At 38.9% G+C, this 26,789-nt stretch overlaps 1 protein-coding gene across 1 annotated transcript in view; it reads right to left on the reverse strand.

Moving 5' to 3' along the window:
• LOC148352842 (unconventional myosin-X-like) overlaps window positions 1–26,789 on the reverse strand; it is a 33,028-nt gene that overhangs the window by 1,687 nt on the left and 4,552 nt on the right. The window contains exons 2-5 of the mRNA XM_088353504.1: window positions 11,551–11,649; window positions 2,030–2,188; window positions 670–857; window positions 451–585 (exon numbers count right to left, since the gene is read on the reverse strand). Of these exons, the coding sequence (XP_088209630.1) occupies window positions 451–585; window positions 670–857; window positions 2,030–2,188; window positions 11,551–11,649 (581 nt within the window). The remainder of the gene's footprint in view (window positions 1–450; window positions 586–669; window positions 858–2,029; window positions 2,189–11,550; window positions 11,650–26,789) is intronic.

The following is a 26,789-nucleotide window of genomic DNA, read 5'->3' on the forward strand; positions in this document are numbered from 1 at the left end:
GTCATATCCTTCAAAGTCTGATTTATCCTCATACACATCAAAGAGTTGATTCCCTGTGCCTTTTAGCATTTATTTAAATCTTTCAAGATTACTTTCTGGTTCCTCCACATCTAAAATTCGTCTGTAGTAACTTGAATAAAAATAGTGTCATAATGAAATAAAATCTAATACGCGTTACACACATAGAAATATACTACCACTACCTGAATGAACTACAGTGATTTTTATTCAAACTCACAACCTCAAACGACCGATTTACTCTGGGAAATCTCACAACACCCCTCCCCACCTCAACACATTTTCTGCTCGGATATATACGATTTGCATAGGTCACCCTTTTTGACTTTACAATGGTAAATTTCTCCTCAAGCTAAAATATTTACCCGCCTGTTTCCACTATCAGTTTCTACTATCAGTTTCCACTTCCCTGTCACTCAAAAGCATTTATACCTGCTTTGGATGAGCGCCTGTTCCACCCTGGTGGTCCTCTCTGACGGAGGCGTACCTGCCGAGTTTTGGCTCATCACTGAGAGAAACTTCAGCAGCAACTTGGTGCTCTCCGTCTTCCCGGCACCACTCTCCCCACTGAAAACGTTCAGAGACTAATGCATTAGCAACACTTAACTGGGCTTGTTAATGAATAAGCATTCCCGGTCACTCTGGCATTACCTAATGAGCACACACTGGCTGTCGTGTCTCTTCCAAAGACAGCGGTAACACTCGTTGGCGATGGCGAAGATATGAGGGGGCAGCTCCCCCATCTGGTGTTTGCTATATAAATCGACAGAAGCGGCGTCATACAGGCCCTCAATCTGCTTGTAGGGATTCACGGCTGCCAGGATCGAACCTATGTTGGTCTGGGAAGATGATTGAAAACACAAAGCAATGACTTATGACGGAAAACCAAAAGTCCCACACATTGAATTGGCAAAAATTGGACAATTATGCAACTTTATGTTCTGATATGCTGTTCCGTTAAGAGTTGTCTAAATTACATTACTACTGTCCAGAGGACATGCGCACCATTGTTGAAGAGTTACGTTTTTTAACACACGTGGGACGAAAGTACATATAATGTTTATTTTCAGGCTTTTTGTATATTCAATCAAAGAGTGTTTATTTGTATAAATCAGGGGTCGGAAACCTTTTAGACCCAAAGAGCCAGAATTTTTTTTGTTTGTTTTTTTGCAGCAAACCACACCATATATTTTTGGAGAAAATTCAACAAAACCACCAAACCCGATCTCCAAGACAAATTCTTCATCATATTTTATTTCACTGTTTGACGTTTGATGATTTGATTAAAAAAAAAGTGTCCCATTGTGTAAAACGATCGTACACCTTTAGGGCACCCTTGTGGACATTCAATGGAATCTTTTTCAATATAAATTCCTTTATCCATCGAATCTGTCTGCTACTGCTAAATTGGTTATTTTCCATTTTATTTCTAACATTATATACACTACAACACATCTTGACAACTCAAAAATTAAAGTGGATCTTATAATTAAATAATGTACCTATATTTCCACGGCTATAAAGCCCACCTTTAATAAAAAGACTCTTGTGAAACGTTTTCACATAAGGCGCACCGGATTATAAAGCGTGCCTTAAAACGGTACATTGGCAAATGTTTTTTTTCTAGGGTTGAGCTATGGTTGAATATTAAAAAAAGAAAATTAAAAAAAAAAAACTTTTACATAGAACAAAAATATTTTGAAATCTGGTGTAACCACTATAATTGATTTATTGATAAATGGTTACCCTATGTAGTAGCGTTTCATTGAAATTATGCATTTCAAATTTTATCTTCTGTATTTTCAAATTTGTGGCAAACTTAATGGGTTTAGGTGAGCCTTTTAGCCTAAAAAATATGGTATTTCAATATTCTCAAAGGGTGAGTGCCTCAAAAAACATTTCGATTAAAAAAGTGAGTCTTGGCTAAACAACATTTGAGACACACCGGTCTAGCTGACACAAGGAAACGACAATGGGACCCAGCGCTACGTGTTCCAACAAGAATCCTTACATAGATGTTGTCGCGCTGGTACCGCAGAAAGAGATTGTGCATGATGGCGGCTTCATGCAACTCTGCCAGTGTGGACATGTCCTCCACTCCATTAATGCTGCTGGCATGCATTGGGTAAGCCGTGTCTTTGCTTAGCTCCGCCTTCTGTAGATAGATCACCTAGAATCATAGATAGATAGATAGATAGATAGATAGATAGATAGATAGATAGATACTTTGTTCATCCCCGAAGGGAAATTCAAATTTCCAGCAGCATCCCTGAGCTGAGAACAATCGAGAACAATCGAAAATAACACGGGAGCTGCTGGAGTGGCTGCCATTCGTGACGGCGCCGGAAGAAAAGATTCAATTTGAATCATGTATATAGGCACATTAAAAGATTTCATTCATTTGAATGGTGATTTGTGATAGTGTTTGTGCTTTTAATGGCATGCCCTAACTCAGTGGTCTCATTCTTGCAAGAGATCATCTTAATTTCCCTCCTATCACAATTCTCCCTCATCACTACAAAAACACACTGTCTTTTCAGTTCTGTGGTAGTTCGTTGTCTTGACTGTCACGTCCCAAGCATTCTTTTCTCAGCATTTTCTTATTCCACTGTACAGAACCCTAGTCCGTCCTTCTGAAATACGAGAACTGCCTGACGAACTCTTGGACTGTCTCATCCGCTGATTGGGTTTACTGGAACACTGAACCGTCGCCTGCCTCTTGGATTACAATTATTGCCTCGCTACATGACTTCCCTTGTACCGAACCATTCTTTCTGTACAAATCTGTGTTTCTGCATTTTGCTTCTGCTATACCTAAAGTGGGTTCTTGATAGTGTTGCAGCTTGCAGCCATGAAGGTGCAGATATAATTTCATTTCATTTCCTCACCTAAGCACCGTGATCGCAGCTAAACTCGCAAATCGTATTTTGTAATTTTTGTTGTAGATCAGGGAAACAAATTTTCCGAGTTCCCCAATTTCGTATCGCCAAAGAATTGTATGTTAGGACAATCATATGTCGGGGTTATTACTCAGTAGTAACAACTTTATTTGTATATTATGAATTATTTATTTCTCACTCATTTTTAATATTTTTTTTAGATCTTATTTTGTGTAGAAAAAAATATATAGGCGTCCACGAATGTTACTAGGGCGTATGTAGAGGCTTAAGCACAGAAAACGGCCATCTGCGATATTTAAGATTTTGAAAGCATGCACCTCAGGGGGAGAAAGGCAGCACGTGTGATGATGTCATCCAGCAGCTTTACAAGCAGCGGACTAAAAAATATTTAACCCGCTCTTTGTCCAAACTGACAAATCAGTCTGAAAGAGCTTGCACCGCATGAGTCACTTTGCATTCAATGAGACCACTTTGTGTGAGTGATGTGATTATCATTGCTTGGAAAATGGACTTATAATGAAGGAACAATTCAGATAACAGGCAATGGAATTCTTTGCATTCCTACCATGTGCATGGGACCGGGCAGAGAGGGAAAAAATCTTGATAAACAAACAAATGTAAGAGGATATTATTGGGTTTACGGTAAAACAACTCCAGTAAAGAAAGTCTTATATAAACTCGTTCGACTCGGTGCCTCTTCCTTTTCAAACAGCCTTTGTTGTGGTTCCCAAATAAACAAAGTCGTAGTCGGATTTCCCAGTCCAAGTTTGGAACGCCTCGGGGAGTATATCCATTGCTAAAAGATCTAAGACCGTGCAGAAAAACGAGTTAAGGTTTCACTGTCCTCTGTTTTGTCAATTGTGCTTTGGGGCGAGATAATAATTCACTCCCTCATGAGACTTCAAAGATCCATTAGGTTATTAGCTTTTGTCAAAATGCGCATATATTTTAAGTGACAGTGTGTAATAATTCACCACTAGAGGTCATTGTAGTTTAGAATGGAACTGAAGCATGTTCAATGGAAGAAGACACACTACAGAAACTACAAAAGATACCACTTCTCTTAATTCAAAAGCCTACTCTTATATTTTCCAAGGATGAATTTCAGCAAGTGTCAGGAAATAAAAGCTGCTGTTAATTGTTCCAAGCGACGATAAAAGACTGAGCGAATTTGATAAACCTGGAGCAGCTGAAAAGAACCAATAGCGGCAGTTGGTCAGAGCTGGAGTAAGTCGCTAATTTTAGCTGTATGGGAGAAACTACCAAGAAGGCCAGTAAAAGATTGCAAGGACAAAGCAGAATTTGTCAAGCATTGGCCCTTGAATCACAAAAATCAGCAATGTTCCTTTGTGGAAGACAAGTGACACAGGCAGACGAAGGGAGAACAGCTAACAATAACAATAGAGGCTGGCAGCGAGCTGTAGCCTGCAGCCAAGCTGCTTACATACATGGTTAGAAAAGGAAACTGAGAAAAAAAGTCAAAGATGCCTGAGTCATGGGACTCGGCCCTCATCACATGGAGAGCTCAGCTGTGGAAGCTAAGTGGCTGTTCAGTGCTAAAAGCAGCACCAGAACAAGCTACCTTCACAAAATCATCATTTGGGCTCTTTAAGTAGTCAAATGGTGGATAAACATGTCAGCTTCTAAAAAGGGAGCCTCAAATTATAATGGAATGGAATTCAAGTATTTTTTAAAAAAAAAAAGCTTCCTTCCTGCCTAGATTGGAAAAACTCCAATTGGCAGATAAACCTTTGCAACACATTTCAATAATTGTATTTTACTATATTTTAAAATGAAAAACAATCTTCCAGATTCAGATTCAGATTCAGATCTACTTTATTGTCATTCTAGTACACGTGTATACAGAACGAAATGTCGATGCATCTGACCCCCACAGTTTCCTTGAATGTACAGATATAAATAGTGTTGTATTGTATTTTGGCTACGTATAGTATTTTACCATAGTGCCGATAGTGCAAGAAGAGTAGCTAACCAGATGTGCAAAATGGGCAGTCAGGTTAACAAGTCAGGTACACAGTAACATTAACACTGTAACAATAACGCTGTAATTACAATAGTGCAGAGAGCAATGTGCAAGGAGTGGCAAGCTATAAAAAAAAACTGCCAGTAGTGCAAAAAGTCAGATTAGCAGCCGCTTAGATTTAAGTTAACTATATGTTAGATTGACCATTTAACAGTCTAATGGCCAGGGGGACTAGACTATTGCGGAGCCTGGTGGTCCTGCACCGCACACTGCAGTACCTCTTCCCAGAGGCTAGCAGAGTGAACAGTCCATGATGGGGGTGAGAGGGGTCCCCGGTAATGTTTTTAGCATGGGATAGGCAGTGCTTCTGGCCAATGTCCTGAATGGAGGGAAGTGTAGTCCCGATTATTTTCTCTGCTGTCCTCGTTACCCTCCTCACACTACCCCAGTCGGTAGCGCTGCAGCCTCCACACCACACAGAGATACAGCTGGTCAGGATACTCTCTATGGTGCCCCTGTAGAATGTAATGAGGGAGGGTGGGGGCAGGTGGGCTCTCCTCATCCTCCGCAGGAAGTACAGGCGCTGCTGTGCCCTCTTAACCAGTGATGCAGTGTTCACGGACCAGGTGAGTTTGTTGTTCCAAATTATTAAATTATTACTTTTAGATAAAATAAAACAATTAATGACAAAACATTCACTAGAATTGTTTTTAAATTGTATAAAAAAATCTTGTCAGCATATAGTTTTTCTATCGTAGGTTTTGTTTGTTTCAATTTACTGAAGGACAATTTACACCGACATTAAGAGCAACTAGATGATGAAGGTGCTGTTCTCCTACTACTAGTAATCATGGAAACCAGTATTATCTGTTACATGTGGGGGAGCAACTGACTATCCCCCAAAACAGCCTGCTGAAGGATGGGTGCCACCAGGATGTACTTGCCAGAGACACACCACAGGAAGTGGTGTCCCGATGACCCAAGCGGTTAAGGGATCTGTGAAGCGTGAACATGTGTTTTTGCTTATTATTTGAAACAACAGTGCTCTATTTAAATGAATGAAGTTTTATTTTTTACCCCACTAGCAGTCACTATATAATACACAACGTTGCTTTAATATTCTTGATATCTATCTTAAGGAACAAAGAGGGTACTACGACAGTAAAATGACCTCAAACTGAATTACAAGGATATGAAATAAAAGCTCGAATGGACCCCTGTAGGAAACTGCTCTTTTGTTTCCATCTCAGTGAAACCACACCCTTCTTTTGCAGCTTTGTCCGGTGAGGCAGCTCTGCTGAATATTCAGCAAAAGAGGTGGGGTCACCCACACACGGGACAGATGTCCTACTGCACAGCGGGTATTTTTGCTAAGGCAACAAAATGATTGCCTCTTGTGGGGCTTTTTTGGCAGATGCACGTAGTGTCAAGTGGGTTTTTAGAAACGTTATATTTTACCACTTACATTCCCATACTATAAAATAATCCAGTCGACATAAATAATCGATCCATCACAGATGCTTGCAATAAAAGCAAGCATTCCTACCTCATAAAGGCTTCATTCAATGAGGAGAACATCCAGTGACCTATTTAAACTTTTGAATGCGGCGTTGGATTTTTGCATTGAAAGTGGAACGTTCAATGTCTTTTCGTGTTATTTTCAGAGAAACTATCTGTGCACAACTTGGCAAAGAAGTTAATTCTACTTTAGCAACACAAGGCAGCCCTACGGTGTGGAGGTTCAGAGTTTGATTCTAGCTACCGCAGCCTCCCCGTGCGGAATTTGAATGTTTTCCCCGTGCCTGCGTGGAATTCCTTAGGGCACTCCAGGTTCTTCCCACATTCCCAAAAAACATGCATGTCAGGTAAATTGCCTGGTCCATATTGTCCCTAGGTGTGAATGAGCGAGTTAGTTGTCTCTCTTTGTGTGCCCTGCGACTAACTGGCAACCAGTTCAGGGTGTTCCCTGCCCACTGCCAAAAGATAGCTGGGATGAACTAAAGCACCCCTGCGACCCTACTGAGGATAAACAGTAAATGTAATGTTAAATGCTCTGCATTTATACAGCACTTTTCAAGTCAATGAAGACCTCCCAAAGCGCTTTACAATGTGCTTCCCAGTTTCCCCTTTTACACACGAACTAACCGATAGCAGCGTCAGCCATGCAAGGGAACTTCCTGCTATTGGGGCATTAGGGATTCAGTGTCTTGTCCAAGGACACTTCGACATATAACTCGGAGGAGCCGGGAATCGAACCTGCGACCTCTTGATCCCCAGGACGAGCGCTCTACCTCTATATATATATATATATATATATATATATATATATATATATATATACACATGTATTCTCAAATGCATGTTCAACCTGTACTGGCGTTATCATTCTCAAATAGGCGCCACACAAGTCACACTTAATTCATACCTGTTTTTTAGTTTTTGTTTTTTAATGAAAACTATGAAAAACTACTACATATACTCAAAGTTGATTTTCGGATAGAATGCAACTGTGTGCTATATGTTGACTTAAGGTATCAGGACCACTAGTGTCATTTGCCCACACCAAGTATATAAAAATAAGACATATTTGCTTTTGTGGCACTTTAAAGTCATTCCTCCCGATTAGGTCCAAGACAATGACAAATTGTTATGTGACGGTTAATGAGACAGCAGCCAAGTAAGGCTGTTAAAGCCCAGACACGCACGCGTCCCTCTGGAGGCTGCAAGATGAGCACTTTAGGCACCGAGCAGCACCAATGAAAAGAATGGTAATGCTATATCACTGCCCTAAGGGGGGAAGGGAGCATCGTGGGGGCAGAGGAGGAACACTGCCAGGATACATTTACTAAAACGAGCTGTGACTGACATAGCACCTGGGTGTAAAAATAGTGCAACTCAAAACAGAAACCCTGGCAGACGTGCACTCCAAGCACAAATGAGATATTTGTTTAAGAAAGCAGATATTTCATTCCTACCTCTGTAATTGTTTTCTAAAGTAATGCACCATAAAAAATAATGCATTAATTATGCCTTTTCCTAATCCACATTTTTTTCTCGGTCACAGAAACATGATTTTCCAATGAATCATAGTTTCAAAAAATGTATCTGGTCTTTCAAGTACATGTGGATGATAGAAAATCTTATTGTAAAACCTTAGAGTCATTAGCACAGCCTAGAAAATCATCAGATGCTCTGTGTCCAGTGCAGTGGACATTGCCAGCTTGCGATATTGACGCGGAGCCAACAACATTATGAAGGCCTTCTCTCACCCCGGCCTCCACTTTGTTGACCTGTAGTCCTCTGGCAGACGCTACGGATAACTTATAACAAAGATTAACAGTCTCAGATAGTTTCTTCCACACGGCTAATGCCATTCTAAATGGGCACACAAGACTGAAAAGGGTATCTTGCCTATGTGTAGAAACATGATGATTCATATTATTTTCTTTTACACCCATGTTTAGCAAAATGTTGCTGCTAATGACATTGCACTATTTCCAGTGCAGTATTTCTTGATGCACTTACAACTTATGCCAGTCTACAACCATCCATCCATTATCTGTACCGCTTATCCTCAGTAGGGTCGCGGGGGTGCTGGTGATCCCAGCCATCTTCGGGCAGTGGGCAGGGGACACCCTGAACTGGTTACCAGCTAGTTGCAGGGCACACAATGACAGACAACTCACTCGCCCATTCACACCTAGGGACAATTTCGACCGGCCAATAACCACTACTTTGTAAATATAGCCTATTCTAATATTCTTTTTTGTTCTTTTTTTATTTTAAGTTATTGTATTATGTTTATCCTTGAGTGTCATGTTTAATCTCACAGTAAACAATGTTCACTGCATTGTGATCAATGACAATAGAGACAATTCTAATTCTTATCAGCCTCAGTTATTTGACATAATTTTGTAAAAGTCACATCAAGTCACTTTTCCTGGTACTTTCAGGCCTTTTTTTTATTTCTCAAAGAGTAAATTTAGGTTTCTATGCAAAAAAAGAACCTAAAGAGGCCCTTAGTCTTTGTTTTATTCATTTACTTTTCCTTCATTTGTTTCATAACAAAGCAAACGTTCCTTTAGATCGTATCCTAAGGACTGGATATCGAACTGTCTATGATAAAATACTTGATCCTGTGCACCTGAATTGTCATTTATTTTTTGAGTTGCAAACTAGACAATATAAGCATAGAAAAAGGGGCAAACACTCCCAAAAACATGTTTCTTTTTTCCCTTAATTTTTTCCAAGCAATTTTTTACCCGTCAATCATCACTGCACCACACTCTTAATGCTTCCGAACATAGGGAGCAGGATTTCCTCTAGACCCAGACGTCCAAGCGACGGCACACTGATAAGCTCCTTCTCCACAGGCTAACAAAAGGTTTTGATCCCAGAACAGCAGCAACTAAAACACATGTAGGTGCACATCCTGCATGCACTCCCGTCCTGACTTCTTAAATACGTGCAGACGATAAAATGAGTTAGTTACATTAATTGGGTTACTTAAAGCCCATTATTATTTATTTTTCCTGTTTATTAATTCAATTAAATGTGCAAAAAAATTTTTTTTTAGTTTGTGTGTATAACGATCTGTCTTTAAAATGCCTGTCTACTATTGGTCATCATTATATAAAATACTGGTCTGCTATTGGATTGCATCACAGTATCATGAAAATGCAGATGTGCGAATGGCTGAACTAGACCCTAAAATGCCTTTCTGTTTCAGAATCTTATGTTGTTGGCAATAGATTACTGTATTTTCTTGCTAAATGTATTATCTGTGGGTTCTTAAGGAGAAGGAAAATACATAGAAGACACCCTCACTAAGTTGCATGGCTGTAACAAATCAATGATCGGGACTACAGTGGAACCTCGGTTTTCGAACGCCTCTCAGTTCGAACAAATCGGTTCTCGACCAAAAATTTTGAGAAATTCTTGCTACGCTTTTCGCTCAAAAAATCGGAGTTCGAACGCCGGTACGCTATGGCCGATGCTGAGCGGCGTACGAGTGTAGATTGCCCCCACCCCTCGTGAAGAACTGTTGTCACGGCAACGCGCACTCCTTCTCTGCTTTCGTTTTTCAAAAGCGGTGAAGGGAGTGTTTTAACTCCTAATTTTGTCTCGGAAGAAGGTTGGTGCAAGCAGTAAAATTGCTACAGGTGAAAAAAGAGGAGTAGTGCGTACAACTATTGCATTTAAGAAAAAAATAATAGCAAAATATGAAGAAGGTGTGCGAGTTTCCCTTCTTTCAGGAATACAGCATGGCTTCTGCAGACAACCGCCAAGGTAAGAAATCCTACTCATAATTCTTTTCTTTATCCTTTAACGGCTCACCACTTGTTGTGGAGACCCGGGTGCTAAATGACGTGTAAACGACCTGATTTTTTTATTTTTAAGCGTTCATGTTAGCGTAATCTTTCGCACGGAAGATTACGCTAACGCGAACGTATGATTGGCCTGGGTTAGATTCATGTTTACTTTCGTGGTAAACATTTAGGGTGTTGGAACGAATTAAAACAATTTTACATTACTTTTAATGGGAACAAAACGACTTCGGTGGTCGTACAAATGGGTTTTCGTACAAAGAAATGGAACGGATTATGGTCGAGAACCGAGGTTCCACTGTACTATTAAAAATAAGGAGGTGATTAAAGACAGAAAATAATGTGAGCGCATGACAATCATTACAGGTAAAGTTGAATTTAAAGATTTTAAATTTAAATTTAAAAAAAGATTAAAATTTAATTTAATTTAAAATCTGGCGTCGCTGTTTCCTCCGCCCGCTTCTGCATCCACCCACTAACTCTACAGTACCAGGTCAAGTAACGATTCACTATAGGTAAATAAAATGTCATTTTTCCTTTACATGTACATTTATTTATAATTTTATTTAATCATGTGCATGTATATTACACATAATTACTACTTATTACATACCAATATGTTATTTTTATATTTTTATCTGGAGCTAATTACCAAAGGTTTCTATTCCCCGCTATACGGAAATGTCACTATGCAATCCCAACTTTAATGGATCGATGCCATATCCCCGGCGTCTACTGCATTGGGAAGATAAAACTGTAATTGTAAAAGACTGCATAAAGGGCAAAGGAATATGAGGCATGTTGATCTCTTCACATGTCAAGATTTTAAAGAATAGTTAACACTCACATTTTTAACTTTAAATGGTCAAAGACAATCAACGATTTCTATTTGTCTTATTTAAGAAGAAGAATTTAAGAATTTACTTTTATTGTCATTCTTTGTAACAATGCACACAGAATGAAATGTCTATACACCTGACCCGTACAGTTAAAATGTAGCGAGCCGATGCAGCCGCAGCCAAACAGGGCGCAGCCATTTTAGTCATTAGGTGACCAAACCCAATTCCAACCCTTAATGCTGAGCGCCAAGCAGGGAGGCAATGAGTACCAATGTTGTAAGTCTTAGGTATGACTCTGCCGAGGCTTGAACCAGCGACCTCCCAGTCTCAGAGCGGGCGCCCTACCATCTAGGCTACCGAGCTTATCTCAATGTATTTGCATTCAACTATTTGCCATTTCATTAAGATTTCTGACTTTTTTCAGTGGAATTTTGCAGAATTTCATACGACCAAGTAGGCTGATGTCATTGACTGATTCTTACCTTCCCATAATCAGTGGTGAGGACCAGAGACGCGTCATCACACGAGCTGACGGTGGAGGGGAGGAGTTGGTCTTTATGTCGCAGCCACACATGGGACCCCTGAAACATTGTCATAAAACCACACAACGTTCAGATCTTCACTCAAGGCTCATTTTAGAAACACAAATGTTCATACATTGTCTACACCAAGAATGCAAACCTCTTACTTGTACATACCAAGGTTTTTGTTTTTTTACCTTTCTAATTATCTGCCTTCTGTAATTATTTCTAAGTAATAGAAATACAAACAATCCCTGAGCATGGATACAGAACCAATTATGTATTTAGCTCCACAACGACACAAGAATGTTCAGTGTCGATATCAATGTTAGGTTCCTGGCCTCCTCTGACATGTGAATGAACAATACAATCAGCCAGTGCAATAACAGGAATCCCAAAGTATGCTTGTCATTTCCTCACAGCAAAGGAAGATGCATTTATAGGGCAGACAAGAATGCACAAATGTTGTAAGACGATACTGGTGAGATGACTGCGATGGTATTTATTAACGTTACACTTAAATGAGCATTTAACACAATATACTGGAAGTCAGGAGGGAATCTAGAGTGAATCATTGTTGGTCTAACTCACATTATTGAGCTGATAAAAGCTGTTGTTCTACTCAAAAAGGCGAAAGAAACAATGAACAAAAGTGAATTATGTCCATCAAAGCATAAAATGAAGAGATCAATATGCATGGATTCCACTTGGAAACCCAATACAGGACAAGGTCACCACTTTTAGACATCAATCCTCATTAACTATTGAAAAGAAGCGGCCACATTTGCTCAACTCCGATCCATTAGGAAAAAACATTACGTCGTGCTTTTTGATTGGTTAGATAATATAAATGTACTTTGAAGAAGTCTGTATTTCTTAATAATGTTAAGACATAACATCAAATTTAAAGCTACATCCATCACCATTCAATTACCTTCTGTTGACTAATGGAGCACATTGAAATGTGGTTCCCCGAGTTCACAGGAGACAACAGTTTGACGGGCTGTGTATAATAGGAGGTGTAGGTTGAGTGAGATGGAAGATGTGTCATTCCTTTTTTTAGCAAAGCAAAAACAACTATTATTGTAGAGGAGAGCATGCGGCGATGCAAGAACAATTTTATTATGGGAGTGATGAGTGCCTGGTATTAGCCCAGCATGTTTGGCCTACTCAGGGAAAATCCACTTCACGCTGAGTTCCAGATTATTGGGATTTATTTGACAGACAATCAGGTGCTCTTATGTAACAGGAAATAACAGGGTCACTGGGCTTTTATTGTTATGGGCGGAACAAATATTTTACTCAAGCATTTTAGACCGGCTATTTCCCTGAGGTAAAGTTACAGAGGCTCACCAAGAGCTTTGTTATAACTGAGTGATATTTCATAACATTTCAGTACAATATAGTCTACTGTGGAGTAAGGCTATAACAAGGCAGTAAGAAGAAATCCAACAAACGATAGTGTAACCTGACATAATCTTTCACCTTTTATACTTTTGTCATTAATATTTTTATTTTTTTTGCCTTGACACAACTTTGATGGCGGTGCATTACTGAGAATTAACCACTGAGGCACTCTTGGTCTTGGCACAGGACCAAGAGTGCTCGTCTTGGGATCAAGAGGTCGCAGGTTCGATTCCCGGCTACTCCGAGTTATATGTCGAAGTGTCCTTGTGCTAGACACTGAATCCCTAAAGCCCCCGATAGCAGGTAGTTGCCTTGCATGGCTGACACTGCTATCGGTTAGTTAGTGTGTAAAAGGTAAAAGTGTGAAGCACATTGTAAAGCGCTTTAGAAGGTCATCATTGACTTGAAAAGCGCTATTTAAATGCAGAACATTTACATTAATTTACATAAATGATTGGCACGATTATATGGACCTTTCCTACTCAGGATGACATTTGAGATCCCAAACTAGAGTTTGGTGGGGACTAGAATAGATTGTGAAATGATTGATACTGTCCTTTACATGTTTAAACCATCAACTAAAGTAAAAGTGTAATGCTGGCAATATACATAACTCGGAATCTTAGTTGGTGTTTACACTGCACTCAATACTATAGTGGGTAGTGGTAAAGTAAAATGTCAAGCTACTGAAGTTCTTGTAATTATCAACCAATTGAAATATTGAACCATACTAAAGAAAAATATAATATAATAAATAAAATATAATATTTTTTAGGTGTCTTAACTTAAATAAATAGGATCATTTCTGAATTATGACTCCAAGACTAATGTATTTCTTTGATGGAAAAAAATACAATCACAATGACTGCACTTGAGTCAAATCTTTTAGCTTAAACAGTTCCCCAGCCAGTCCTTGGAGCACAATTAATAGAGAATGTTATTTGTTATGGAACCAAATGAAGGATAAGTACATGTGTAAAACTAAGAATAAGAACCTCTTTTGATTTTAATTTTTGCATAGAAACTTAACTTTCCTTTTATAAAATGAAAAATGTATTGAGAAATCTATATTCATATATTATTTACTTATTCTTATTTTTGAACAATTTTGCTGGTAATGTCATTGCACTATTTTATGATGTACATAAAATTTAGGCCAGTTTACTCCGACTACCCTGTAAATATTACCTATCAAACTTCATGTTATTTTTTAATTATCTTATTTTATATTTTGAGGTGTTATTGAACGGTTGACATGGATTGTCACATCAATCTCATAGTAAACAATGTTGTAATCAATTACAACAAAGACAAGTCTATCCAAAACATGATGTAATCCCCACAAGATGTGTATTTCTCTTTATAGCCGATACATTTCTGATTTAAAAAAAGAAGAGGTTTTTGCAACAGATGGTTCTTTCAAAACTCCTCCCCCTTTCCACTGCCTTCATAAAGAGTCTTGTCACTAAGTCAGGACAAAGGCGGCTGATTGAGAAGCTCGTAAGTTAACCAGGCGGAAATATCCCAAAAGAAGGCCAGCTGGGCCATAATGGGCACATGTCAAAATAACCCACACCTCCTACTTAAATCACCTGGTGTGGCCCAGCTGACCTTCTGCCTTCAACACAGTGACCACTTCTTTCCTACTGCAATTAAGTGGGAAGTAAATTTAAACTCCTGCTTCTGATAAACAGATGTTGGATTAATCGGGATTGCTTTAAATGCAGGATGCCAAAAGGCACAGAGCAAGCAGACGATTGATGGGCCAGACCTAGTGTTCTGTGTCACTCACAACTAATTGATGCAATTGCATAGCCAACGGCTTAAGTTTCTGCAGCTTCTACGATACCAAGTGATCTGAAGAGTGTTAATGAATGAGCCTTAAATCTTTTAGTACTTACACTGGACAATGTGCTGCAGACACGAAGGTGAGCAGTATCAGGTGATCGGAAGAAAAGTCATGACAGACAGAGAAAGCTAAAAAAGCAATGAAACCCAACTCTAATGGCTGTTGACAACCGAAAGGAGCAACAAATGAAACACTTTTAACCAAAACCGAATAAATATGTATTGTATATAGTTACTCAAATCCATTGTTAGAAACCAGAATCTTATCTGCAGTACTCACTACTGGTCAAAACAGTCACATTTATGCTAACAATATTAAAACATTTTTCACACAAAAAAAATTTCTATCTAACATGCCAAACAACAGTGGTAAAAAAAAAGATCTGAATCTTTTGGAATTTCTCACTATTCTGAAGAAAATCACCATTAAATAGGATCTGATCTTTGTCAGACATGGCAAAATAGCATCTGCTTAAACAAACTACCCAAACATTTGAAGGATTCCACATTTTAATGAGTACAGCATCCAAACAATGACAGGAGGGGGAAAATAAGGAACAGAACCATTTGCCTAAGTAGACTAAAAGAGCAACTGAAACCAATTTTCACCCAACAATTTGGGTCATGTGTGTCCCCAATCACTGATGAGTGGTAAGAATTGCCTCAATGAAAAGTATTGTTCACCATAGCACTTTGAAATGAGCTGTCTGAAGACCTGCAAACAAGAATTGTTTATCTGTATAGAGCTGGCAAAGGATCTCTAAACTTCTGTATGTTCGTCAATTGACAGTCAGGTAAGTTGTCTTCAAAAGATGAGTTTGGCACTGTTTTTTTCCTTTCCTAAGCACAGAATACTCAAACTCCCTAAAATGTATCCGCTAAAAAATTATAGGAATCAGTCACATTCCAATATCTCTGTGCACAAATCAATTATAGTACTGTCTGTATGTTGATCGAAGGCACAGATCCCAAAACCTCGAATGATGACATGGTAATAATATTTTGATAAAGTTGCAAAGGATTTTAAAAGTGACCCCTTGAGCAAACATGTCTAAAATAAGAATTGTCTTTGTTGTCATTTGAAAAAAATGTTGTAAATATTCGCTACAACAACTTTAGACAAAGCCCTCTGGGATAACCGCATAATGAAATACTTAAGAGGAAAAATTGGATTAAAAAAGAATGCTAGGATAAATAGCCAAAAATTTACAAGTTAGTGCGTGGAGACTGGCCTGAGTTGTAAGTGCATCAGTGGTCCCATAAAATACTGGAATTACACAAGCAGCAACATATACTGTATTTCCCAATAAGAGTTGAGACATTTTAAAATATGAATACACATTTTTCTAAATAAAGGCAAGATATTTATTTATTTTACAGTCTCGTGTGCTTGTTCGGAGTGGTGAAGGCCCTGGGGAGGTTAATTCATGTGCAGTCTAGGACATTAGACAAGCCTCTTAAAGGGTAAAAATGTGTTTTTTTGGTACGACATTCCATTAAGATGCCACTGGAAAAATTCTCAAAGGGTTGGATCGATAAAACAAAGGGATAAATTGCTTTTTTTTCTCAGAAATGGACAGTGTTTTTTGCAAGTGTCCATTAAAAAGCCATTGTGACAAATCCCAAAGAGCTACATTCACAAGTTACTGGGATGACATTCCTTTCACTATTGCATTTTGACACGTTAGTCCCTAAACTATGGCTGCAATGCTCAAACAAAAGCATGTTTGTATTTTTTTCAGACAACATGTCACAATTTTAATAATGACAAATAATTTTGTGAGGACTTGTTTTTAAAAACTTTTTCAAACAATATGGTTTTGCGATTGGTCCTGCCAGGCAGAACTGGAGGCAGATTACAGGATTTTGCAAAAATCTCCGGAATGCTGAGTGAGCCTAACACACACAGAGGTGAGATTAAACAACGATGCTGAGTTTGGCTCGGATGGGAATCTGGGCAAAAGGTCCTTTCAGTTCTTTCAGGGCTCAAATCTTCTGGATGGGTTCAACGTTTTTCATTGTCTAGAAATTGGACAACATTTTGAATTGAAGGTTTTTATGCAGACTCTGAGTTGCATTAAGGTGTCTGAAATATTCTATACCAGTAGTCAACAACGTGGTGCCCACTGATACCAGGTGGACATGTTCTAAAAATAGCTCACGATTCATTGCGATTTTCAAATACATTTGATTACCTTTTGTTTATAAAGGTACCATATGCACTTGATTGATTTATTTGCCTGCACTGTCTATGTACCGTATGTGTCGTACAATGTACTAATGCGTCTTAGTATAGTGTGTCCGAGCATAGTGGTTTTTATATCTTCTAGACACTGAGGGGTGAGGGTAACGTAATTTCCATTCTCAGTTTATGCTGCAGAATTGACAATAAAGCTGACTTTGACTAAATGACATGATGTTTAGTGGGTGACTTAACTTCTAATTATTAAAACCCGGTAGTAACATAGTAATAACACAAGTTGTTATCAGTATCAAGTTGTCAGTAACAAAAAAATAAAAAGGGTTGGGGAACACTGTTCTATACAAATTCATTTTGATTTGATTTGAAGCGAAAACAAAAAGGGGAATAGCAAAAGAAACGAGCATATGTTACATTTTGTAAAAATTTTTGCATACCCTTTTCTATGCAATACAGAAACAATTTACAAAACACTTACAGTATTACAGCATACCAAATGATCTCATCTCATCTCATTAGCTACACCGCTTATCCTCAGTAGGGTCGCGGAGGTGCTGGACCCCATCCCAGCAATCATCGGGCAGTGGGCAGGGGACACCCTGAACTGGTTGCCAGCCAATCGCAGGGCACACGGGGACAGACAACTCACTCGCTTATTTAAACCTAGGGACAATTTGGACCGACCAATTCACCTAAAATGCATGTTTTTGGAATGTGGGAGGAAAACAGAGTGCCTGGAGGAAACCCACGCAAGCACGGGGAGAACATACAAACTCCGCACAGGAAGTCTGAAGCTGGATTTGAACCCACGCAGGAGGTTCCCAAGACATGAACTGTGCCGCACATGCGCTAACCACTGCGCTGCCGTGCTGCCCTATATATGATATTTTAATTAATTTCAAAAGGAAAAATACATTCAATTTATCAGCAGACTGACCATGGTGGAACAAATTCATTAAACAAATAAGTCATGAACTACTTCAATCCATAATACAATATATCACATTAACGACAAACCAAAATGACATAGAATAAATCAGACTGTCTTTGTTTCTAGCATTGCTTCAGGGTGGGCAGGGTGCAGCTCTCTTCACCAAGGGCACAAATTAGATTATTAAAACCAACCTCTAGCATCTGTGCAGAAAGACATTAATTCAAGATGGTGAAGGGGACAGCTGATCAGAAATTAGCTAATGGAGGAGAAGGAGGATCCCCGCGGGGAACAGGGCTTCCCCCAGTCTAAATGGGGGCTGGGAGTGTAGGGCAGGGGGCTTTAGTTGATGTTCATCCTTGGGTCTGATCTGTCTGGAACCCCCCACTGAGGTCTTGGAGAATGATCTACATACAAGTAATGTTCATACGCATGTTAAGGTCTATACAAATAAACATGATTTGACTTGACCTGTGTTCACATATTACCTACACATATACACGTATATAATACCAGTACAGAAATTCCTTGGTTTTCATGGTTAATGGGGACCAGAACCACCCGCGAAATGTGAAAATCAGCGAAGTAGTGTCACACGTTTTTTGGGGGGAGCCGGCCTTCATTAGAGCGGACTTGCCGACTTATCGACAGAGAGAGAGAGAAGGATAGATAGAGAGCAAATAGAAAAATGTTTGATTTGAAAGGTATTTTAAAGTAATGATGTTTTTGTTTATTTGGAGTGAACTAACAATAATTGAAGCTCATAGTAGCACAGGGGTCTCTGTAATATATGATACAATAACTATATTATATATGTATTTTTTTATACATATGTATATATATATATATATATATATATATATAGAATAGAATAGAATATACCTTTATTATCATTGTTACAAAATGGGTTGAACATATTGTGACAACGAAATTGGACGTGGCAATCCAGTTCACATTTTACAGTTTGGATAAAAGAAAACAAAAAAGCACAATATTTACACAAGAAAATGTGGGCATGTAGGGTGTTTACATAAAGTTATGGGATTGTATTAGTGCAATATGCGGTAGTGCAAAATAGGCAACATTGTGCAAAGTAAGCATAGGCATGAATATTACATCTGTATGAGGTAGTGTGTTTGCAAGAGTTTCAGTATATATATATATATATATATATATATATATATATATATATATATCTCATCTCATCTCATTAGCTGCACCTACGATGAAAATTTCAGGACCCCCCACGATTTCTAAGTGGGAAAAATAGCAGAATATCAGGGGTGTTATACTTATTTTCTTTACTGTATATATATATATATATATATATACATATATATATATATATATATATATCTCATCTCATTAGCTGCACCGCTTATCCTCAGTAGGGTCGCGGGGGTGCTGGAGCCCATCCCAGCAATCATCGGGCAGTGGGCAGGGGACACCCTGAACTGGTTGCCAGCCAATCGCAGGGCACACAGGGACAGACAACACGCTCGCTCATTCACACCTAGGGACAATTTGGACCGGCCAATCCACCTGAAATGCATGTCTTTGGAATGTGGGAGGAAACCGAAGTGCCCGGAGGAAACCCATGCAAGCACGGGGAGGACATACAAACTCCGCACAGTAAGTCGGGTAGCTGGATTTGAACCTACACAGGAGGTTCCCAAGACCTTAGAACTGTGCCGCACACGTGCTAACCACTGCGCCGCCGTGCTGCCCTATATATATATATATATATATATATATATATATATATATATATATATATATATATATACTGGACTGTCTCAGAAAATTAGAATATTGTGATAAAGTTCTTTATTTTCTGTAATGCAATTAAAAAAACAAAAATGTCATACATTCTGGATTCATTACACATCAACTGAACTATTTCAAGCCTTTTATTATTTTAATATTGCTGAATTTGGCTTACAGCTTAAGAAAACTCAAAAATCCTATCTCAAAATATTAGAATATCATTAAAAAGTATACAAGTAGGCTATTCAACTAATCACCTGAATCATCTAAATAACTCGAAACACCTTGCGAGGGTTTCCTGAGCCTTAAAAACACTCAGCTTGGTTCAGTAAACTAAATCACAAGTATGGGGAAGACTGCTGTCCAGAGGACCCTCATTGATACCCTCCATCAGGAGGGTAAGACACAAAAAGAAATTTCTCAAAGAGCAGGCTGTTCACAGAGTGCAGTACAAAGCATATCCACAAAAAGTCTGTTGGAAGGGAAAAATGTGGCCAGAAACGCTGCACAACCAAGAGAGATGACCGCAGCCTTAACAAAATTGTGAAGAAGAACCGCTTCCAGAATTTGGGGGAGCTTCAAAGACAGTGGGCTGAAGCTGGAGTCCAGGTATCAAAAGCCACAGTTCACAGACGTGTCCGGTAAATGGGCTACAATAGCCGTATTCCCATGGTCAAGCCACTTCTGAACTCAAGACAACGGAAGAAGCGTCTGACTTGGGCTATGGAGAAGAAGCACAGGACAGTTGCAGAGTGGTCCAAAGTCCTCTTTTCAGACGAAAGCAAGTTTTGCATTTCATTTGGAAGTCAAGGCGCCAGAGTCTGGAGAAAGGCTGGAGAGGAGCAAAAAGTTGCTTGAAATCCAGTGTGAAGTTCCCACAGTCAGCAATGGTTTGGGGAGCCATGTCAGCTGCTGGTGTTGGTCCACTGTGTTTCATCAAGTCCAGAGTAAATGCAACTGTGTACCAAGAGATTTTAGAGCACTACATGCTTCCATCTGCTGAAAAGCTCTATGGAGATGAGGATTTCATCTTCCAGCATGATCTGGCACCTGCCCACAGTGCCAAAACCACCAGTAACTGGTGCAATGACCATGGCATCACTGTCCTTGATTGGCCTGCTAATTCCCCTGACCTGAACCCCATCGAGAATTTGTGGGGTATAGTTAAGAAGAAGATGAAAGACACCAGACCTGCAAATGCAAATGAGCTGAAGGCCGCTATCGAAGCATCCTGGGCATCAATAACACCTCAGCAATGCCACAGGCTGATTGCCTCCACGCCACGCCGGATTGATGCAGTAATCCGTGCAAAAGGATTCCCAACCAAGTACTGAGTGCATCAATGGACATTTTCAAATGTTTGATTTAGTTTTGCTGTTATAAAATTATTTTTTTACTTGGTCTGAGGAAGTATTCTAATATTTTGAGATAGGATTTTTGAGTTTTCTTAAGCTGTAGGCCAAATTCAGTAATATTAAAATAATAAAAGGCTTGAAATAGTTCAGTTGATGTGTAATGAATCCAGAATGTATGACATTTTTGTTTTTTTAATTGCATTACAGAAAATAAAGAACTTTATCACAATATTCTAATTTTCCGAGACAGTCCAGTATATATATATATATATATATATATATATATATACACAGTGAAGAAAATAAGTCTTTTCAACACCCTGCTATTTTGCAATTTCTCCCATTAAGAAATATTGGGGGGGTCTGAAATTTTCATCGTAGGTGCATGTCCACTGTGAAAGAGATCAACTAAAAAGAAAAATCCAGAAATCACAATGCATGATTTTTTTCACAATTTATTTTTATGATACTGCTGCAAATAAGTATTTGAACACCCGTGTATCTTCTAGAATTTTGACCCTGAGATACCTGTTAGTCCGCCCATTAGACATCCACCTGCACTCCATGTATCATCCTGAATCAGATGCACCTGTTTGAGGTAGTGAGCTGCAAAAAGACACCTGTCCACCCCATACAATCAGTAAGACTTTAACTTGTAGCATGGCGAAAACCAAAGAGCTGTCCAAAGACACCAGAGACAAAATTGTACACCTCCACAAGGCTAGAAAGGGCTACGGAGCAATTGCTTAGCAGCTTGGTGAAAAAAGGTTCACTGTTGGAGCAATCATTAGAAAATGGAAGAAGCTAAACATCACGGTCAAACGCAATCAGAGTGGAGCCCCATTCAAGATGTCAGCTCGAGGGGTCTCAATGATTCTAAGAAAGGTGAGGAATCAGCCTGGAACTACATGACAGGAGTTGGTCAATGAGCTGAAAAGAGCCTTCTTCCATCAGTCCGAGCATTGAAGATGGGTCATGGCTGGGTCTTCCAACACGACAATGACCCGAAGCACACAGCCAGGAAAACCAAGGAGTGGTTCCGTAAGAAGTATATCAAGGTTCTAGCATGGCTTAGCCAGTCTCCAGTCCTGGACCCAATCGAAAATCTTTCCACGGAGGAGGAAGTTGCCTAACTCTTGAAGCCCATCTTCCAAAAGTGAGTTAAACTTACTTTATTTATCTTTAAAGAGCATATTATTTTATGAAATGTTTATTTTTTTAGTACAAAATAATATAGGGTTACTTATACAAACCTTAAACATACTTATAAAAACCTTAACCCTACATTCCACACAAAATATAGCACTAAAGCAACTTATGAATAAATTCAACTTGGGAACGATCTCGTTCGTTAGTAAGGCAGCGTCTGTATATACATACAGTATATAGCTATTATAATAATAATAGTATTCTCAACACTGCCCAGAAGCTCATCGGCCCGGTATAGCAGTACCTCCGGGAACGGTGCATTCGCAATGATCGCAGCAAGGCTTTAGGGCTAGGACCTTAGCTTGGCCTTTTGGCTGAGAGTAAGTGTCCCGGCTCCTAGGCTTTGTAGCGCATTATGAACTGACCGATAACGGATAATGGATAATGAATAACGAAAATAGATCAATAACCCTTAAAAACCCCAAACCCCACTCTCTGCTCAATTGAGAGGATATTGCTGGCTTGTGATGCCGTAGCAGAGCCGTTAACATTATAAGAGACCCTCCCCACCACCTCTTTGACCTGTTGCCCTCTGGTAGGCGCAACAGGTTCCTTAAAATAAGGACAAACAAGCTCAGGGACAGCTTCTTCAGGGCAATCACTACCCTAAACAAGTGCACAAAACTGTGAAAACGTATCCTGCGACTTCTTTTAGGATTTTCTTTTTTGGTTTCTGCTAAATGTTATTGCACAAAACTGTGAAAATGTATACTTTTTGACTTATTTTGGGGATTTTCTTGGTGCTAAATGTTATTGCACATCTTTTTATTGCAATATTGTTATGGTGGACTATTCTTTTTCATTCACAAACATTGCACTTTGATAACTTAGACCAGTCTTTAAGTATTACATTATAAATATTTTTTCTGCGTTCAATCCTGATAACCTTTTATCTTTTTTCTCTTTAAAGTCTTTATTACATGTTTACCCTGGAGTCCCATGTCCAATCCCATTGCATACAATGTTTACTATGTTGTTATCAATAACAAAAAAGACAATTTAATTCAATAGTTGTTTCTAATTGCATAAAATAATATCAAGGACCCCCGCGACCCTACCGAGGATAAGTGGTGCAGATAATGGATGGATGAAATATTAAGATCAGCATAATTCTCCACCCCCCACCCCCTTTGTTTTATAAACTACCACATATGCTTTGTTTTGAAAGACTGTTTCTCTGAAATAAAATAAAATATAGTTGAAAGTCTACCAAATAGTTGCAGTGTTGTACTTCCTCTTAGGCAAGCGATTCATCTACAAAAGACATGAGAAATTGCAGGAAAGAACAGTTTAAAATGCTGTGATTACTCCACATTTGATTATGAACCAATCCCCACTCTGGCAAATGCTGTGCATCCTACAGTACTATATGTTGCCTTCAATACCCTCTGTGTTCCTTAACGGGTAGTAATGGGGTCACGCAGCAGGAATAACACACAGATCTCTGGAATATGTTCCAGTGAAGTTGGACTGTGGGTGACAATAGAGGCTTGCCTGATGTGGACTTTGTAATCGACGGGTCAGCGGATCCTTCGGGTAAAGTTAAACTACTTTTGAAGATAAATTAATTCATTTTTAGTTTCTGAAGGGCTACATTGCAGCAATTGCATGCAAATTGAAGATGCATCCATCTGAAAGCCGGGGAGACTTAATCCTTTGTCTGAAAAGTCCTACCTGCCAAAGGTGTGTGTAAAGCCCTATTTTACCCTTGACCAGTGGTCAATTGTAGGAGTTAGAATCACTGGAAAATTAAAAGCGCAAGCAGAAGTGATGAGACACAACATATTCCATATAAGTCTCAACCAAGAGGTAATCACACGGAACTATGGAGGAAAAGGCAGCATCTGGGCTGACAACAGTAATCACAGGCTAGCTATTATTAAGCTGCAGTGAGAGAAGGGATTTAAGATAGACTCTTATTAGTAGGTCGGGCAAGGGCAGCCAAGGTCGAGACCAAGAGTCGTTTAGTGGGCCGGGCCAGGCTGTGGTAAACATCAACTTTAATTTTCTCTAGCTAAGCATCCTGGATAAACACAGCACAAAGGATTGGTCTGGTTCTTAAAGTACTATGGGCCGAGAAAAAAAAAACTATACCATATTTCATACGGCTTAAAAAAAGCTGTATTAAAGCTGTAGAGTTATGTTCCCTCAAAATCTACTTCAATAAAACATGTTTGCCTGAAATGAAAATGGGCAACAGGTAAAGTAGATGCGTATTACACAATAACATTGAAGTCACTTATAGTTCAGAAGGCGAATGATACAATTGGCGAATCTGTTCCCTTCAAACACATTTGGAGAGGTAAGGTGGGCGTTAAGAGTAGTGCATCTATCATGGCAACCTCAAACTCTTTATAAGGGCATTGGTGGTAGAATGACTAATCTAAAAGCCAGAAATTCAGTAAGGGGATTTGAAAATCCGTACGTCATACGGGCAAATCACAACCTCAAATGTTTCCAACTGGATAATTAGGGGGTTTCGGTCATGATGTGATCTTCTTCAAATACACCGAAGGAACATTTTTAAATGTAGTTTCCTTGCTTTTTCATGCCCTCACTGACCAGAGAGTAGCTTTCCTCTTAGACAATGTCCGCTGCTTCAATTCACAGTTAATTCAAAACAGGATAAGTCAGAAAACTAATCAATGAATGGGTATTGATTGAACTCTAAACCTTTTTGAGATCATCCTCCCATTCTCCCCTATGTATGGAGACAGAAGAATGCCATTATTTAGGTGTTAAAGAAAATGCCATAATGGCAACAATCAAGGCCTGGAATTGAAAAACAATAAACAACAGAAAACATGGAACCTTTTGATTATAGTCACTGTTATATATGTGAGTGACATTAGCAGTCATCCTGCTTCACCCTTAATGTCAATCTTTTTTTCAGTTGGTATGTTTATTTCCAATTTCAACTACTTTTCTTTTATTGGAGATGGATAATCAGGGGGTCACCAATCTTTGTGAAGCTAAGTTATTTTTTTGCTACTGATTAGCACAAAAGGGTACCAGTTGCATATGCATTTCTAAAATAACTGATGTTAATACAATGCTGTCACTATGTTGCTGTTATGTGATTAACTGGTTGTAATTTTTGGAAGTAGGTTTAAAATAGGGTTAGTCAACCACTAAAACACCTGCCTTGTTTAAGGCACTTAGTGACTTACATTTAAAAATTGTATGCTAAATCTAAAAGTAATTTTGGGAGAATGCATCGTATATTTAAATATAATAATCATGATACTGATTTCTCATGCCAGGCAGAAATAAAACAGCCTACAAAATCACAATGATGCATGATTATTAGTTTTGAGTCACTTAGGTGTTCTTTGGGGCCTACCTGATGCCCGCGGGCAAAGATTTAGAAACCCATCCTTAAGTATATTGGTCAAAAACATACTTTTTATGTTATTACATTCATAGTTTTAAAAATATATTTTATTAGACAGTCTGGACAATTAAAAAATCATTAAGTTTTATCAATAATCCCACCCTTGGCAACTACTGTTTAATAAATCGCACTGGCTTTGAAAATCTTATATAACCTCAATTTCAAAGTGCAGCAAATTTTCAAATTGTCAGTGTCGAAAATGACAAATTAATTTCATTATTTTGAAATATTGTCCGGCCCCATTTTAACTAAATAGCTAAATGACCATCTCTCAATATTTGAAGAACCACTGCACTCAAAACTAGCTGTTAAAACACTGAAGCATCCCAGTATATGTTTACTGTCCATCCTTTATCACTAGCTAATATACAAGAGCAATGACCTATCTTCTTAGGAATAGCACAACTTTCATTATAAAAGTGTGAGTTGATGATTCAAACAGCAAAAATATAACTGACAGCAGGGTGTCAGCAGGAGGTTATCATCGCACTGATCGGCTCACTGGTAAAGCGACGAGTCGGAAATGCAAACACAAGCTTGTTTATTTATATATACATCATTTTTCATTCACTGCTTATTATTTCATATATTTGTTTCAGGAAAGTTAGAAGAAAACGAGGAAACTGCTGCCGGGTCTAAGGACAACAAACTGCAGAAATTCTTCTATATCAGCTACTTCTAAATAACAACATTTAATACCTAATTACAACTAAAACCAATATCATTAAAAAGGAATGCTATTTTTCATTTTCCTTCCTTCCTCACATCCTCGCCTCACTAACGGACTTCCTCACTAAAACTAATGCTCTGTGTGGCTCTAGGTGGAGCCTCAGTAATTTTGGATGACTTCAACAGCTGGAGGAAACTTTGCATCAAGTTACCAATTTTCACAACAGAAATGTCATCAAGCATGTTGATCTAAGATTGGACGTGTGGATGTTTCAGGGGTGGGGACTGCAAAGAATGTGTGTGGTAACCTAAAGCCCGGTTATAGGACCTCTCCATGGCAAAGATGACATGGGCTGGGAATTTCAAGGGTCGGGGGTAGGAATCTGGGATTCCGTCTGGCTTGTCCCGAATACCTTTAAG

Source organism: Urocampus carinirostris, chromosome 14 (genome assembly GCF_059441175.1).
Source record: "Urocampus carinirostris isolate Australia breed hairy pipefish chromosome 14, RoL_Ucar_1.0, whole genome shotgun sequence".
In the NCBI taxonomy this organism is placed as follows: domain Eukaryota; kingdom Metazoa; phylum Chordata; class Actinopteri; order Syngnathiformes; family Syngnathidae; genus Urocampus; species Urocampus carinirostris.